The 18,579-nt window shown below is 41.5% G+C and overlaps 1 protein-coding gene across 10 annotated transcripts in view; it reads right to left on the bottom strand.

Annotated features, from left to right (window-relative positions):
• Nucleotides 1-18,579, bottom strand: part of LOC110502508 (pleckstrin homology domain-containing family A member 1) — a 58,003-nt gene that overhangs the window by 36,512 nt on the left and 2,912 nt on the right. For 8 of the 10 annotated variants that reach the window (XR_005039157.1, XM_021580566.2, XM_021580572.2 and 5 more), the window contains exons 2-3: nucleotides 8,006-8,217; nucleotides 30-86 (exon numbers count right to left, since the gene is read on the bottom strand). Coding sequence is in view for 9 of the 10 variants with exons in the window: in XM_021580566.2 (XP_021436241.1) it covers nucleotides 30-86; nucleotides 8,006-8,146 (198 nt within the window). In the remaining variant the exon portion in view is untranslated. Of the gene's footprint in view, nucleotides 1-29; nucleotides 87-8,005; nucleotides 8,218-9,513; nucleotides 9,703-10,241; nucleotides 10,288-18,579 lie in introns of those variants that run through there. The other 2 variants (XM_021580567.2, XM_021580568.2) reach the window with 2 other exon arrangements.

Raw genomic sequence — 18,579 nt, 5'->3', positions numbered from 1 at the left:
ATGTGCAAATTCATGAGCAAATCTCTTACCTTGGAGATGTATGTGAGTTTGAGTGAGCCAACACAGTCCGCACCAATGGGCAGGTTCTATTTGGGAAATAGTTAGGTGAGGAACTATTATACAGCATTGAATACTGTAAATTGTTATAAACCCTGATGCAAACCATGACCTTATATGCGGGGTGCTCTCATATTATGCATTTGGGGTATTCTAAATAAGAGACACTGGGTTACGAGGGAACTTCAACAAAAAATGAGAACAAAAGTGGATTTAAGCTATATTGTTCGGTTATTAAGATTCTGATTGAGCTTAGATTTTCTCTCTATTAAATGAACATGGAGGAATTATTCACTCTCCGCAAAAGGCATGAATAACGTACGTTTTAGCACACTCGCTAAGTCTGTAAAGATTGTAGGGCTGGCACAGGGAGGAGGAGCTTCATTTCCAAAAGTTCCAAATACACAGGGGGGTGTCACCAAAGCCGTGTTTTATTCATTAGGTATGTCATAGTTATTTTTCAAAGATGCATTACAAGCGCAAAACATTTGAACAAAAACAACAATTTTGACATTAAGCGGGGCCATTTCGCATAACAATTATGCGTAAAAATATCATGGCTATATACAGGGAGTAACAGTACTAAGTCAATGTGCTGGGGCATGAGGTAATTGAGGAAGCTACACAATATATTCAAAAGTATGTGGACACCCCTTCAAATTAGTGGATTTGGCTATTTGTGTATAAAAAGTGACTACACAGCCTTTCAATCCCCATCAACAAACAAGGGCTCAGTGACATTCAACACGGCACCATCATAGGATGACACCAACTAGTCAGTTTGTCAATTTTTTTGCCCTGCTAGAGCTGCACCTGTCAACTGTAAGTGCTGTTATTGTGAAGTGGAAAGTCTAGGAGCAACAACGTCTCAGCTGCAAAAAGGTAGGCTACACAAGCTCACAAAGCAGGACCACCAAGTGCTAAAGCGCGTAAAATTCATGTCCTCGAATGCAACACTCGCTACCGAGTTCCAAACTGCCTCTGGAAGCAACATCAGCACAATAACTGGTTGTCAGGTGCTTCATGAAAATGATTTCCATGGCTGAGCACAAGCCTAAGATCACCACGTGCAATGCCAAGCGTCGGCTGGAGTGGTGTAAAGCTCGCCGCCATTGGACTCTGGAGCAGTGGAAACGCATTCCCTGGAGTGATGCATTACGCTTCACAATCTGAAGTATCTGGTTTTGGCGGATGCCAGGAGACCGCTACCTGCCCGAATTCATAGTGCCAGTTGTAAAGTTCAGTGGAGGAGGAATAATGGTCTGGGGCTGTTTTTCATGGTTCGGGCTAGGCCCCTTAGTTCCAGTGAAGGGAAATCTTGATGCTACAGCATAAAATGACATTCTAGACGACTCCATGCTTCCAACATTGTGGCAATAGTTTGGGGAAGGCCCTTTCCTGTTCCAGCATGATAACACCCTGTGAGGTCCCCACAGAAAAGGTTTGTCGAGATGAACTGGCCTGCACAGAACCCTGACCTTGCTTCCAGACAAACTAAACACCTTCTTTGCCCGCTATGAAGATAATATAGTGCCACAGACGCAGCCCGCTACCAAGGACTGAGAGCTGTCCTTCTCCGTGGCCGACGCGAGTAAAAATCCCACAAGCTGCCAGCCTAGACGGCATCCCAAGCCGAGTCCTCAAAAAATGCGCAGACCAGCTGGCTGGTGTGTTTACGGACATATTCAATGTCCCCACATGCTTCAAGATGGCCACCATTGTTCCTGTACCCAAGAATGCAAAGGTAACTGAACTAATCGCCCCATAGAACTCACTTCTGTCATCATGAAGTGCTTTGAGAGACTAGTCAAGGATCACATCACCTCCACCTTACCTGTCACCCTAGACCCTCTTCAATTGGCTACCCACCCCAATAGGTCCACAGACGATGCAATCGCCATCACACTGCACAATCCCATCTGGACATGAGAAATACCTACGTAAGAATGCTGTTTATTATTAAGCTTGAGGCCCTGGGTCTCAACCCCACCCTGTGTAATTGGGTCATGGACTTCCTGACAGGCCACCTCCAGGTGGTGAAGGTAGGAAACAACATCTCCACCCCGCTGATCCTCAACACTGGGGCCCCAAAAGGGTGCGTGCTTAGCCCCCTCCTGTACTCCCTGTTCACTCATGATTGCGTGGCCATGCACGCCTCCAACTTAATCATCAAGTTTGCAGAAGACAACAGTAGCAGGCTTGATTACCAACAATGACTAGACAGCCTACAGGGAGGTGGTGAGGGCTCTCGGAGTATGGTGTCAGGAAAATAACCTCTCACTCAACATCAACAAAACAAAGGAGATGATCGTGGACTTCAGGAAAAAGCAGATGTTAGAATTGTTCTTAGACTTTGACAGAGTATTTTGTGTAGATCGTTGACGAAAAAAATACAATTCAATCCATTTCAATCCCACTTTGTAACAACAAAATGTGGAAAAGGCAAGGGGTGTGAATGCTTTCTGAAGGCACTGTACGTATTGTATGGTCACTGTGGGGACAATGTTGTTGATGCACTCATTAAGTCTTAAAAGTCTAAGCTGACATTTGGAATTGTTTTAAGGTCACACCATGGATAATTTGGATATTTGATTATGAATTTAAGGATCAATTTAGGTATTTAAAAAATAGTTGTTAAATTATTTGATCAAATATTGAATTTGGCCTTTACTACTACAGTAAACTGAGCAAAAAAAGTAACGTCCTCGCACTGTCAACTGCGTTTATTTTCAGCAAACTTAACAAGTGTAAATATTTGTATGAACATGACAAGATTCAACAACAGACATAAACTGAACAAGTTCCACAGACATGTGACTAACAAAAATGGAATAGTGTGTCCCTGAACAAAGGGGGGGGTGGGGGTCAAAATCAAAAGTCACCAAGTGCGCCACCAAGTGTCCCTGAACAAAGGGGGGGGTGGGGGTCAAAATCAAAAGTCACCAAGTGCGCCACCAAGTGCGCCACCAAGTCAAAACAGTAGGCTAAGTTATGAGGGGGAAAGGGACCAAATTATTGGGTTGAGGCACATGGGCTATTAACAGCTTAATACACAGCATACACTTAGTATTACTGTCTTTGCTACAGTATACATACAGTGCCTTGCGAAAGTATTTGGCCCCCTTGAACTTTGCGACCTTTTGCCACATTTCAGGCTTCAAACATAAAGATATAAAACTGTATTTTTTTTGTGAAGAATCAACAACAAGTGGGACACAATCATGAAGTGGAACGACATTTATTGGATATTTCAAACTTTTTTAACAAATCAAAAACTGAAAAATTGGGCGTGCAAAATTATTCAGCCCCCTTAAGTTAATACTTTGTAGCGCCACCTTTTAATGCGATTGCAGCTGTACAGCGGTAACTTTCTATTGGTAGAAACTATTCCAAATAGGCTCTTTCCAATCAGAGGGGTACAGCCCAACCTTATTTTAAGAGACAGGAAAACTAGCATTGCATGGCAACACTGCTGCCTTTTGGCTAAAGAAAGTGTGAGAAACATGCTAACGCACAGTAAGTTTGTGCTTTAATATTAACTAAATACTGCATTCTGGCCCACAAAATGACTTTGCTAGATTCTTGATAGTGTTATTAGACAAAGCAAAGAAAGTGAACTTTAAAACATGTAGTTTTATTGGAATTTGCAGCTCTTGTTGGTAAATAATTAATCTGCTAGCTTTTGACATGATTTACCGCAGCTACAGTAAAAAAAGTAGAAAGTATTCGAAAGTATTCGGCCCCCTTAAGTTAATACTTTGTAGCGCCACCTTTTGCTGCGATTACAGCTGTAAGTCGCTTGGGGTATGTCTCTATCAGTTTTGCACATCGAGAAACTGAAATTTTTTCCCATTCCTCCTTGCAAAACAGCTCGAGCTCAGTGAGGTTGGATGGAGAGCATTTGTGAACAGCAGTTTTCAGTTCTTTCCACAGATTCTCGATTGGATTCAGGTCTGGACTTTGACTTGGCCATTCTAACACCTGGATATGTTTATTTTTGAACCATTCCATTGTAGATTTTGCTTTATGTTTTGGATCATTGTCTTGTTGGAAGACAAATCTCCGTCCCAGTCTCAGGTCTTTTGCAGACTCCATCAGGTTTTCTTCCAGAATGGTCCTGTATTTGGCTCCATCCATCTTCCCATCAATTTTAACCATCTTCCCTGTCCCTGCTGAAGAAAAGCAGGCCCAAACCATGATGCTGCCACCACCATGTTTGACAGTGGGGATGGTGTGTTCAGGGTGATGAGCTGTGTTGCTTTTACGCCAAACATAACGTTTTGCATTGTTGCCAAAAAGTTCAATTTTGGTTTCATCTGACCAGAGCACCTTCTTCCACATGTTTGGTGTGTCTCCCAGGTGGCTTGTGGCAAACTTTAAACAACACTTTTTATGGATATCTTTAAGAAATGGCTTTCTTCTTGCCACTCTTCCATAAAGGCCAGATTTGTGCAATATGCAACTGATTGTTGTCCTATGGACAGAGTCTCCCACCTCAGCTGTAGATCTCTGCAGTTCATCCAGAGTGATCATGGGCCTCTTGGCTGCATCTCTGATCAGTCTTCTCCTTGTATGAGCTGAAAGTTTAGAGGGACGGCCAGGTCTTGGTAGATTTACAGTGGTCTGATACTCCTTCCATTTCAATATTATCGCTTGCACAGTGCTCATTGGGATGTTTAAATCTTGGGAAATCTTTTTGTATCCAAATCCGGCTTTAAACTTCTTCACAACAGTATCTCGGACCTGCCTGGTGTGTTCCTTGTTCTTCATGATGCTCTCTGCGCTTTTAACGGACCTCTGAGACTATCACAATGCAGGTTATACGGAGACTTGATTACACACAGGTGGATTGTATTTATCATCATTAGTTATTTAGGTCAACATTGGATCATTCAGAGATCCTCACTGAACTTCTGGATAGAGTTTGCTGCACTGAAAGTAAAGAGGCTGAATAATTTTGCAAGCCCAATTTTTCAGTTTTTGTTAAAAAAGTTTGAAATATCCAATAAATGTCGTTCCACTCATGATTGTGTCCCACTTGTTGTTGATTCTTCACAAAAAAATACAGTATATTTATATCTTTATGTTTGAAGCCTGAAATGTGGCAAAAGGTCGCAAAGTTCAAGGGGGCCAAATACTTTCGCAAGGCACTGTATCTCGCTGGCATATTACATAATTTATGCAGCAGCATACAAGACATTTTTGGACTCACCTTGTTGTGCGGTGCTCACTTGAACAAGGTGGCGCGGCAGTCCTTGTTGTCAAATTTTGTCATCAAACTTTGTGTCAAAGTCTGGCGTTCTCTGGATTTATGGTGCTTTCAAGACAACTGGGAACTCAGAATCATTATGTCAATGATCTTCAGCTCTAGAAAGAGGCCCGAGTTCCCCACTTGGAATTCCAAGTAGAATGACCATTCAAAACGTATTTCCCCAGTCAGAGCTAGTCTTTTCCCCCCCCAGAGCTCTGTTGTCTTGAACTCACTGAAATCTGAGATTTCCCAGTTCTAAGTTTCCATTTGTTTGGAGCGCGGTAGAAGTCATGCTTGATTGGCCATACAGTCAATGTATCAACCTTTTCTGGCCCATGGTGTTGCATGTTTATCCTTTTAAGCTTGGAAAAAACCCAGACTTGGACCACATACCCTCTCCCCCGTATAGAAGGCTAGTGATTGCTTTGCAACATTTGCAGTTAGCCACCGATTCCTTCCAAACCAATCATTTTTGAATTTGCGATTTCCAACTCGTATCGATGAGCACCGATACGTTATATCTTCAATTTCTCTTCATATGACAAAGATTGAAAAATATTTGCCAGTAGATTGTCGACTTGATTCATGATGATGCCTGCTTGTCTAGCCTGCTAGCTAAGCTTTTGAAAGTATGATGTTGACATGATCAGTCCAATCAAAGCTACGATAGATATAACGTGATTTGATGTCATTTTATCTGTGGCCAATGACCTTGAGCCTTCTTGGATGGACACTTCTAATATAAATCTATGGCAGCACCCAAGGGGCTTGAACTTTCTACCTCTCCCTGTAGATTTTGCGCTGAGTGTCCCCAAGAGTGACAGAACACTGAGCCATTTCCGGCACAACTAGAGAACATAAGAAAACCCCTACGCTGTGTATTTTCTGCTGACTGCCCCACCACAACAGAAAGCACTGAGCAAGGGTGAAACACCTCCATTTTGGAGCTGCCTTAAGAAAATAAGAGACCATAGTTGTCTTTGGCCTTATTAACTTGTATGTGGCGCTATTAACTTTGACATTGTTTGCAAACTGATATGTGACATGTATTAACGCCAAAAATAACATGCAAAAACAGGAAACAAAACATATATTTGTTTTAGATAAACAGGTGGGGCTGAAAACAGGTGGCTCTGCCCCACCTGCCCTGAATGGCTCTGCCCCACCTGCCCTGAATGGCGGGTCGCAACTGCTTACTAGTAATACATGTATTGTTTTTGAAACATTACAAAGCACGCTCATCTGTTTTTTGTTTTTGGTATAATAATGGCACAAACATGTTTGCTGGTAAAACATCTCAGTGGCTGGTAGATTTGTAAACAAAAAAGTTAGTGTCAGGCCCTGAAGTGATCTATTTTGTTATCAAAGGCTCTAGTTTTGAAATAGAATATGGTCTGAGAAGAACAATATTGGCAGGCGAGGCATATAGCCAATATACTGTGATAATGTATAAGGCCTGCCTACTGCACAAACCACATTCCTAAATAACTATTTTTATTTGGTAAATGCAAAAAAAAGCTTTTAGTCTGTGAAAGTGATCTTTACTCACAAAAAGTTTGGTGACCACCGTTCTAGGGGTTTAAAGAAGGCAATGAGTGATGTGTTAAACTCCTCAATGTTATCAGATGAATCGAGAAACATATTCCAGTCTGTGCTGGTCCTGTAGCTTAGTATCTGCTTCATCGGACCACTTCCTTCTTAAAAGGAGTATAACGGGTGGGGGAGGGGGGGTTTAAAGGGTGTGTGTCGATCACCAGATCTCAACCCAATTGAACACTTATGTGGGGCCATATAAAATCTGCGAAACGGAAAACACGGACGGAATCACGGAATCCAGAGAATAATATGTAATTTAACTTAACAAATAACAATAAAGTTTATAATAAGACATGATTAGAATGCATCAGTGACTTGGATTTCCTGCAACTTTTTGAAGAGGCAACGAGTCCCCCCCTGTGTATGTAGGGTGTGCACAGCTACCATTGTGTAGCCGTTAGCGATGATGCTAATGAAAAATCTTCTGGTAGATGGAAAGGCTTTCCCAAAAACAGTTCAATGTTAACTACAAAGTAGCCTATGCTTACCTGGCAGAATAAAATCATGATTATTTGCCTCAACTCTACCATCACGTGCGCTACAAAAACACCATTAACCAACAGCCTCTTGCTATGTGCGTACTGGAATTAATGAGCACATAAAAAAAGAAAAATCTAAAACCTAAAACGTAGTTTCCTGATGTGGTTAAGAATTGTAGTCAACATAGAAAAACAACTCAATTGGATGTTCTATTAAAAGAAAGTGTGATTTTGCAAGAAAAAAGCTGGGGGGGAAACAGAAACCTGGAAAAATAAAAAGGACTTTGGGGGGAATTTAAAAAAAAAAACTTTTACAGGGCCCTACTTGTTGGAGATTCTTCAGCGGCACCTGAGACAGCGTCTTCCACCACCACCACCACCAAAACACCAAATGATAGAATGCAATGTGGAAGAATAGTGTTGCATCCCTCCAATAGAGTTCCAGACACTTTTAGAAACCATGCCAAACTGCATTGAAGCTGTTCTGGCGGCTTGTGGTGGCACAACACCCTATTATTTTGGCAGTTACCTGTAATATATCATATTTCAAAATGCCCATCCCTGAAAGTAACATCCATAATGCTAACAGCTAATATTCGCCAGCTGTCCTACTGTATGTTACCTGAGGGTTATCCATGTACCACACCAGGCTGCCCGGCTGGGTGTCCAGGATGAAGTAGCGGCGCAGGAACTTCCCACTGCTCTCGTTTTCCTCGATGTCCAGGAAGCCACAGATCCGGTTCTGCCGATCCACGTAAGGCATCTCCGGGGCTGGCACATTCCCTGACCCAGGGGCCAGGTGAGAGGAGGAGAAGGGGTTAGATGGAGGAGAGCCTGGAGGGAAGGAAGAGAGGGAAGTGAATGGATAAGGTGTAAGGAAGAGTTGTCCAGTCCAGTGTTCTCTGGCAAGCCTTGGCAGCCTCTCAGCTACCTGGTACTAGGATCGTGTGACAAACTTAAACTCTCTCTCATTTATCCCTTTCCATGTAATCAGTTTCCTTCTGTCACCTACTCTACCATCCCCCCTATCCTTTTTTCTCCTCCCTCCCTTCACATCTGGTAAGCCTTTGCCGTCTACCCAAGCCTTTCTTTCGCCTCTACAAACTCAAAGCTGAGAATTAGCTGAGAAATAATTTCATAGACGGTAACTTGACTGAGAAGAGTTTCATTTCCAGTACAGACCTGGAGCTCAGTCAACATCTCAACAACCAGATACTCTGAGGAGCTGGGTTGAGCAATATTTATTAACTCAAAGCCTGAGCAGCCAGCCAACCAACTGACTGACATCTCCTGGTGGTTCAAATTACACATTTTGATTTCAACTCTCCAAATCAAGACTAGTGAAAGCTTACAACATGTAGGTAAACGTAAAACTTGTGTGGATATAATACTGCACACATTGCTGTAGCATGGTTAAACTGTCATCTAGGGATGCAAATTTATGTCAATTTTGCTGCTGACTAACTGACCCTCGTTAACTGCTCAACAAAATGGTTAAATTTTTTCCAAACAGTAAAATGAAGTGACCAACAGAAAATACTATCAGAGATCTGTATAAAATGACGGGATGCTTATGTTTTCGCCCTAACGAACGGGAATCGTACCAAGGTGGGAAGGCAGGCGACAAGCTTAGGCCCAAAATAAGCCATAGAAAATGCATTGGACTTATTTTGGACAGAGAGTGAAACCTCTTGCTTCGCCTCTTCCTCTCTGAAACTATGCATGCATACAAGTATGCCATTAAGCTCTTATTAAGAGCTTAATGGAAACAGTGAAAAGGCTATTGCCTATTATTGAACATGAAACTCCTGTAATGAAGCACCTAATATAAAACATTTTCAAACACTTGCCCAAATGCAATTTGCGGAAATCACATTCCTAAACTGCACACCTAATGTGAGTAGTTCCACGTGACAGATGAACATTTCCATTAGAAACTTAGAAAGAAATATGACTAGGACTGTGCTTTTGGCTTCTGAACAACAAAAGAAAATTGATATGAAAACCAATAAAACAGGAGAAAAATGCTGGTTAACGGCATGAGCAATTCTTTATAAAATAATTATAATTGCCTCTACATTTCTATGGATGGATTTTTGCAAGGCTACATTGGAGCAAGGTAAGACTTACCTTATAAGTAAAGTAAAACGTTCAGGTTTCAAACAATTATACTGCCTCAAGCTCACATTGCAAAGTGGTGGGAGATGCGCTGATAGTCAAAGGTAGGCGGGCTATAGCCTATGCATCCGAATGAAGAACGGGAGGTTCGCAAACTAACCTACAGACCGATATGCATGACAAGTCAAACGTATTTCCGCTGGCTAACCGATTAACATCCCTACTGTCATCATTTCTGATTGAAGGAATTGGCATGAAACAGACCTTTTGGTGTCCATGATAAAGGACCCTCTTTCTCTCCCTCCCTCTGATTCAGAGAAAGAGTTCGGGACATTATGAGCAGTATGTGGGAGGATAAGGGGGACAAAAGGCCTGCTTGTTGTGCATTGTGTAAAGGGGTGACGTCAGGGCTAGCCTCCGCATCCACTGGAGTCATTCCATAGACACACACACACGCTTGACAAACACCCTGTCAGGGCTGATCCTAAACATTGGCTTTAAAGAGTGTATGAAGGTGAGGTTCAGACTAGCCTGAGATGTTTCTTGGTCAACAGTGGCACACACACACACACTTCCAGTAATATCCTCTTGGGGAGATTTCAATAGTGCTGCAACTTGTAGGCCTATAACTCCAATTGACACTGACTGTGTCAGGCATCAGAGGGTTGGTGGAAATACAATTCATATTCTGACCAACTCTGAAACTCAGACAATACCTTTGATGATAGTGGAACACTTACAGAAAATACAAATGCCAGTGGTGGTGTTGCATTCAGAGCCACATGCCTGTAAAGATTAGAGAGGATCTCATGTTAATTAAATACTGTTGAAGTAATATGGCTACAGGCTCATCTGCCTCACCTAAAGCCCATTCTTGTGGGAAGCTGCTTTCATCAAGCTGCCCACTCAAGAAAAGCATTCATACCGTAACCAGTGCCTGCAACCTGGTTCAGGTTCAGTCAACCTACCAGGGTAGTTACAAACAACTAGGGTTGGAAACTTTCCAGTAAATTTCCAGCATTTTTCCGGAAATTGTCCATGGGAAGTGCGGGAATTTAGGGAATTTTGCTTAAATTCATCAAAAGAGTCTTATGGCATATTTTGGTTAAACTATCTCCAATTCAATGGAATTGGAACACTCTGCATGCACAGTGCATTCTTCAATCACATGTGCAGTGCACTCGTCCAACACATGTACAGCTGATTCTCAAAATCTTGCACACTAATGAGATGCTATTGAGCCCACATTAGTACACTGTCTGAGCCAAGGACTACATGCTTTCTGGTAAGTTTTGATTACAATACTGGGTGGGGTAAATATATTTTATATGACTCCAAAGTTTCGAAAACTGTTAAAATAATGTCTGTGAGTATAACAGAACTGAAATGGCAGGTGAAATTGGGATTTGTTTTATGTTTGTAGTTTTCCCATTGACTGTATATACAGATTCCATTGACTTAGGACTCAAATTGCACTTCCTATGGCTTCCACTAGATGTCAACAGTCTATAGAAATTGTTTCAGGCTTGTATTCTGAAAAATTAGGGAGTAAGACCACTCTGAATGAGTGGACACTGCAGTGTCCCAGAGGTTTATCATGCGCACGACCGAGAGTGTGCCTTTCTTGTTTTCCTTTTATATTGACAAACCTTTTGTCCAGTTGAAATATTGATTATTATGACTAAAAACAACCTGAGGATTGACTTTAAACATCGTTTGACATGTTTCTACGAACTTTACTGATACTTTTTTTTGGATATAAAGAGGGACTTTATCGAACAAAACTAAAATGTATTGAGTAAATGGGAGTCTTGTGAGTGCAACCATATGAAGATCAAAGTGATTAATTTTATCGCCATTTCTGAATTGTGTAACTCCTCTACTTGGCTGGTAACTGTTTGTAATGATTTGTCTGCTGGACACTGTTCTCAGATAATCGCATGGTATGCTTTCGCCGTAAAGCCTTTTTGAAATCTGACACCGTGGTTGGATTAACAAGAAGTTCATCTTTAAACTGATGTATAACACTTGTATGTTTTATGAATTTTTATAATGAGTTTTTCTGTTTTTGAATTTGGCGCTCTGCAATTTCACTGGATGTTGGCCAGGTGGGACGCTACCGTCCCACACCCCCTAGAGAGGTTAACAATTTCTGCTAATTCGTTAATGCTACCACGTGGTTTTTTTAATAAATGTTTTATTTCACCTTCTATTTAACCAGGTAGGCTAGTTGACAACAAGTTCTCATTTGCAACTGCGACCTGGCCAAGATAAAGCAAAGCAGTTCGACACATACAGAGTTACACATAGAATAAACAAACATACAATCAATAATACAGTAGGAGAATCTATATACAGCATGTGCAAATGAGGTAGGGCAATAAATAGGCCATGGTGGAAAAGTAATTACAATATAGCAATTAAACACAGGAATGATAGGATGTGCAGAGAATGAATGTGCAAGTTGAGATACTGGGGTGCAAAGGAGCAAGACAAATAAATAAAAGTATGGGGATGAGGTAGATTATTATTTAAATTTTTTAACCTTTATTTAACTAGTCAAGTCAGTTAAGAACACATTCTTATTTTCAATGACGGCCAAGGAACAGTGGGTTATAACTGCCCATTCAGGGGCAGAACGACAGATTTGTACCTTGCAAGTTCAAACCCCCGAGCTGACAACCTTCCGGTTACTAGTCCAGCGCTCTAACCACTAGGCTACCCTGCCGCACCCAGATTGGATGGGCTATTTACAGATGAGCTATGTACAGGTGCAGTGATATGCTCTCACAGCTGGTGCTTAAAGCTAGTGAGGCAGGTTAGAGTGTCCAGCTTCAGAGATTTTTGCAGTTCGTTCCAGTCATTGGCAGCAGAGAACTGGAAGGAGAGGCAGCCAAAGGAAGAATTGGCTTTGGGGGTGACCAGTGAAATATACCTGCTGGAGCACGTGCTACGGGTGGGTGCTGCTATGGTGACCAGTGAGCTGAGATAAGGCAGGGCTTTACCTAGAAGAGACTTGTAGATGACCTGGAGCTAGTGGGTTAGGCGACGAGTATGAAGCGGGGGCCAGCCAAAGAGAGCATACAGGTCGCAGTGTTGGGTATTATATGGGGCTTTGGTGACAAAACGTATGGCACTGTGATAGACTGCATCCAATTTGTTGATTAGAATGTTGGAGGCTATTTTGTAAATAACATCGAAGTAGTCAAGGATCGGTAGGATGGTCAGTTTTACGAGGGTATGTTTCGCAGCATGAGTGAAAGATGCTTTGTTGCGAAATAGGAAGCCGATTGTAGATTTAATTTTAGATCGGAGATGCTTACTGTAAGTATGGAAGGAGAGTTTACAGTCTAACCAGACACCTAGGTATTTGTAGTTGTCCACATATTCTAAGTCAGAACCGACCAGAGTAGTGATGGTGGACGGAAAGGCAGGTGCGGGCAGTGGTCGGTTGAAGAGCATGCATTTAGTTTTACTTGCATTTAAAAGCAGTTGGAGGCCCTGGGAGGAGAGTTGTATGGCATTGAATCTCATCTGGAGGTTAGTTAACACAACGTCCAACGAAGGGCCAGATGTATACAGAGTGGTGTTGTCTGCGTAGATGTGGATCAAAGAATCACCAGCAGCGAGAGCGACATCATTGATGTCTACAGAGAAGCGAGTCGGCCCGGCCTGAACCTTGTGGCACCCCCATAGAGACTGCCAGAGGTCCGGACAACAGGCCCTCCGATTTGACATACTGTCCTATATCGGAGAAGTAGTTTGTGAAACAAGCGAGGCAATCATTTGAAAAACCAAGGCTGTTGAGTCTGCCAATAACAATGTTGTGATTGACAGAGTCGAAAGACTTTTAGCTTGCTTGAGCCTACTTACTGAGTGTTAATTCACCCGTTTCAATATATTTAATTTTAAAACATTTATCTTACAAAGTAGTTGTTTAATCTAACTTTTCTAATCTTTACAGGAAAATGCCACGGGCACTACCTGATGTGTGGAGACATTTCACTGCAGCTAACGTAGAAGGAAAAGCTGTGTACATTTGCAAAACTGTGCCAAATCATATGTGAAGAATGCAACAAAGAAGCAGAATCATCTGGCCAAGTGCATAAAGTTCCCTCAGCGCTCACAACAAGCAACCTATGACAAAAGTCCCTCTATTTATATTCTAGGTGAAAATGATGAATCAGACACCTTATCGATAGAAACAGCTCATGGTTATCGATAGCAACAGCTCAAGTTTATTTTGACTCAATGGAGGAACGTAGTCAGAAATGCTGATGAAAGTCTTGCTCGAGCTGTGTATGCAACTGGTTCACCTCTGATGCTCACAGGCAATGTGTATTGGAAGAGATTCCTGAATGTTCTTTACCCAGCCCTCCAACCAGACATGCTTAATCCACTAATTTGCTGGATACAGAGTTCAACAGAGTTCAAGTGAAGGTCAAGCAAATCATTACTTCCAAGCAAGGGCTTTGGGATGGAGATGCGATATGGCAGTCGTGCCAACATATCACATCAGCCACCTGGTGGAAGGGACTTTGTGGATCTGAGGCTCTTTCCCGTTGCCTCCATCATCCTCTAAATCCCACCAACATCAGCCGCCTCAGAGAGCAACTGGTCCTTGTTTGGGAACACATACATCAACGCAACAGGTTGGCCAATACAAGGGTTGAAAAATTGGTGGCCATCCGGGCAAATTTGAGGCTTTTTGAGCCTGACAATGAGCCATCCTCAACAAGGTTGGAAAGTGACAGTGAAGAGATGCCTCAGAGTCTGATGTTCAAGGCAAAATACATTAAAGCCAAGATAATGGACCCTTGACAATCAACCGTTCTCTATCGTGGGCGATGTTGGCTTTTGCCGACTGATCGAGCACTGTTACACACTACCAAGTGCACTGTTTTTCAGAAGTTGCCCTACCGGAGTTACACAGTAATGGTGTCACTGCTATTAGCTTCACAACATACATACTATGGAATGCCGTTTGGGTCTTTGCGTGTCATAAAAGTTACAGTAGCACTGTCAAAGCTGTACAAAAAAGTCTGCAAACAAGCAAACACCGGCCACGAACGATGTGTTTACAATACCGCGTTGGTAATTAAGCATAATTTGATCGACCGCAACTTCTGGGGTAGCTAGCTTCAGCTTGGTACCTAGCTAGCATCAACTGCAGTCATTTTCATTATTCTTAGCAATGATTTAGGAATCGTTGTGAATAAGTATTAGCTAGGTTGCCACTTGTCGTTCGCCTAATGAAATTGAACTTCAGTACATAAATAAATAGCCAGCTACTTAATCCTGTTGCCCAAAGCTAATGTTGCAAGCAGCCAGCTAGCTTCATCTGTCTAGTTAGGCTCGACCGCAATGTGTTATCTTTTTTTAAACTAGCCACAATAAGGATTGGGCACAAAGTGGAATTTGTGGTTTGCCTTCAAAATAAAAGTGTAAATGAATACAAATAGTAGAATTATGCCATACTTTTATTTTGAAGGCTAACCATAAAGTCTACTACTGTGGCTAATCCTTATTGTGGCTAGCTTCACATTAGAAGGGTCTTATAAATTGGGGTTATTTTAGATGATGACACCTAGCTATATAGTTAGCTAACTAACTAACTGTAATCAGTGTGTAATTAGCAAGTAAAAAAAATGTATGAACGCATTAAATTATCATGTAATGTGCAGTCATATTCAGGTCCTGATTGGTCAATAGGCTTATTTGACACGTCAAATAGTGCTAAATTGTATCTTTGTTGACACACAAAGACCCAAACGGCGTTCCATAGAAATCCTGGTTGAGAATGAAATGACTGAAGAAATGAACAACGAAACAGAACCGCAAATAAGTAAAAGAAATCGGTTTTGATGAAGTCTTACTGGTAATGGGTAATCAGTTAAGAACAAATTCTTATTTACAATGACGGCCAAACCCGGACGACACTGGGCCAATTGTGAGCCGCCATATGGGACTCCCAATCGCGGCCGGATGTGATACAGCCTGGATTCGAACCAGGGACTGTAGTGATGTCTCTTGCACTGAGATGCAGTGCCTTAGACCGATACGTCCATGTGTGTGTGAACTATTTAACTGTACTAGAAAGCTTAAAAATGTTAATATCGGTTATCGGTTTCTTTGGCAAGGAAAATATTGGAATCGGTATCGGCCAAAAAATGTTATACCGGTGCATCACTAGTGAAGTCAACTCATTTAAAGTTAAATTCATAACTACATTTTTTTTTTTTTTTCATATTGGAAGGATTTAATCATTAGCAATTATGTTTACTTATGATAAGGTAAAAGGTTTATGTTTCTGTCTCCATATGATATGGTAAATATATACACAATACAAAAAACATCTGCATTTAAATGGTAATAATATAATTTGCATATATTTCCGATAATTCCCATATTCCGGGTAATGCCCACGGAAAGTTTCCACCTCTGAATATTCCCCAAAATATGCAACCCTACAAACAGCACAGGAATGAAATCAACATGTATTGATCACATCCCACAGCAGAAATGTGCTTGAAATTGCTTCTCAATTACGAATAAGCATGCACCCATTAAGAAAAGGACTGTAAAAACTGTTAAACCCCTGTCAATTGATGAGGAATTGAACAATTATATGGTTGAGAGGGATGAGGCAAAAGGAATGGCAAATAAGTCTGGCTGCACAAACGATTGGCAAACGTACTGAAAATTTTAAAATCATGTGACTAAACTATATAAAAATAAGAAACCACACTATGAAACAAAGATAAATGACAAATAATTATATAAAAAAGCTTTAGAGGACCTTCAATTACATTTTGGGAAAAAAGGAAAATTCAACAACATTATTCATTGAATCAGATGACTCATTCATCACAAAACCGACTTATATTGCCAACTACTTGAATAATGTTTCATTAGCAAGATTAGCACACTTAGGCATGACATGCCAGCAACAAACAATGACACTACAGATCCAAGTATATTTGAACAAATTATGAAAGACAAGAACTGTAATTTTGACTTCCATAAAGTGAGTGTGGAAGAGGTGAACATATTTTTGTTGTCTATCAACAATGACAAGCTACTGGGGTTTGACAACTTGGAAGGAAAATTACTGCGGATAATAGCAAACGATATCGTCACTCCTATTTGCCACATCTTCAATTTAAGCCTACTAGAAACTGTGTGCCCTCAGGCCTGGAGGGAAGCAAAAATCATTCCGCTACCTAAGAGTAGTGGGTGGAGCTGCCGGTAGCCAACTAGTAACCGAAAGGTTGCAAGATCGAATCTGACAAGGTAAAAATCTGACTTTCTGCCCCAGAACAAGGCAGTTAACCCACTGTTCCTAGGCCATCATAGAAAATAATATTTTTTTTCTTAACTGACTTGCCTAGTTAAATAAAAGTTTTAAAAATGTAAAAATGTGATACAACAGTAGCTAAGATGGGGAGAAGTTTGTCCATAATAAAGCACTGCTCTACCTTTTTAACAGCACTATCAACAAGGCAGCTCCTACAGACTCTAGTTTTGTCGCACCTGGACTACTGTTCAATCGTGTGGCGAGGTGCCACAAAGAAGAAATTAGGAAAATTGCAAATGGCTCAGAACAACGCAGCACGACTGGCCCTTGGATGTACACAGAGAGCAAACATCAACATGTCAATCTCTCCTGGCTCAAAGTAGAGGAGAGATTGACTTCATCACTACTTGTATTTGTGAGAAGTATTGACATGTTGAAAGCACCGAGTTGTCTGTTTAAACAACTAGCACACAGCTCAGACACCCATGCATAACCCACAAGACATGACACCAGAAGTCTCCTCACAGTCCACAAGTCCAGCACAGACTATGGGAGGCGCACAGCACTACATAGAGCCATGAATACATCAAACTGTATTCCACATCAGGTAACTGATGCAAGCAGTAGAATCAGATTTTAAAAAACAAAAATACACCTTATGGAACAGCGGGGACTGTGAAGCAACACCAACATAGGCACAGAGACATGCATACACACATGATAACATACGCACTATACAATCACGTGCACATGGATTTTGTATTGTAGATATGTGATAGAGGAGTAGGGGCCTGAGGGCACACACACAGTGTGTTGTGAAATCTGTTATGAATGTTTTGTAATGTTTAAAAATTATATAACTGCCTTAATTTTGCCAGACCCCAGAAAGAGTAGCTGCTGTCTTGGCAGCAGCTAATGTGGATCCATAAATACAAATGACAAGCAACAGCCTCTGTTTTGTGCAGATAAACTGGGGTTTTCGATGTGTGAGGGAATAGAGCACTCAAAAACTGAGATGGAAGAGGGCAAGCTATAGACTGCAGAGCCACCATGTTAGAAAGGTCAAACAAGAAGGTCAGAGGGGGGAGTGAACCCGAACCATAGACTCTGGGCTTAGTCCTAACTCGAACATCAGCATCCACACTCATTCTTCGTATGTGAGAGAACGCTTTGTCCACCATTGGTAACCAAGTGGCCGGGCAATAAAATAGCACCAAAGTAGAGGGGAAGGAAGGGGAGGGAGAAAGTAAAAAAGATCATGGGGGAAGTGAGAGACAGGAGAATTATGGAAACAGTAAAAAAGTGATGTTGGGGTGAGGGCTTGTGGAACAATGGCTACCTACTGTGTCATTGTGAGTAATATCCAAACTCAAAAAAATATATATATTTGCCTCTCCCCTTCACCATAAGTTTCCACCTAACTGCATTAATTTCTGGTATGCTTTTTTCAGATCATGGCGAAGTCAGTCACAAATTAAATGAGCCAAAGTAAAAGTGCAATATGTGCCATGTAAAAAAGCTGACGTTTAAGAACATGAGAACATATGAAAGCTGGTGGTTCCTTCAATAGGTACGAGGTTTTAGGTTGTAGTTAATATAGTATTTATAGGACTTTCTCTCTATACCATTTGTATTTCATATACCTTTGACTATTGGATGTTCTTCTAGGCAATTTAGTATTGCCAGTGTTAACAGTATAGCTTCCGTCCCTCTCCTCGCCCCTACCTGGCATCGAACCAGGAACACATCGACAACAGCCACCCTCGAAGCAGCGTTACCCA

This window comes from Oncorhynchus mykiss, chromosome 23, assembly GCF_013265735.2.
Source record: "Oncorhynchus mykiss isolate Arlee chromosome 23, USDA_OmykA_1.1, whole genome shotgun sequence".
Taxonomy (NCBI): domain Eukaryota; kingdom Metazoa; phylum Chordata; class Actinopteri; order Salmoniformes; family Salmonidae; genus Oncorhynchus; species Oncorhynchus mykiss.
The sequence above is the reverse complement of the archived record's forward strand: the minus strand, read 5'-3'. Positions and strand labels throughout refer to the sequence as shown.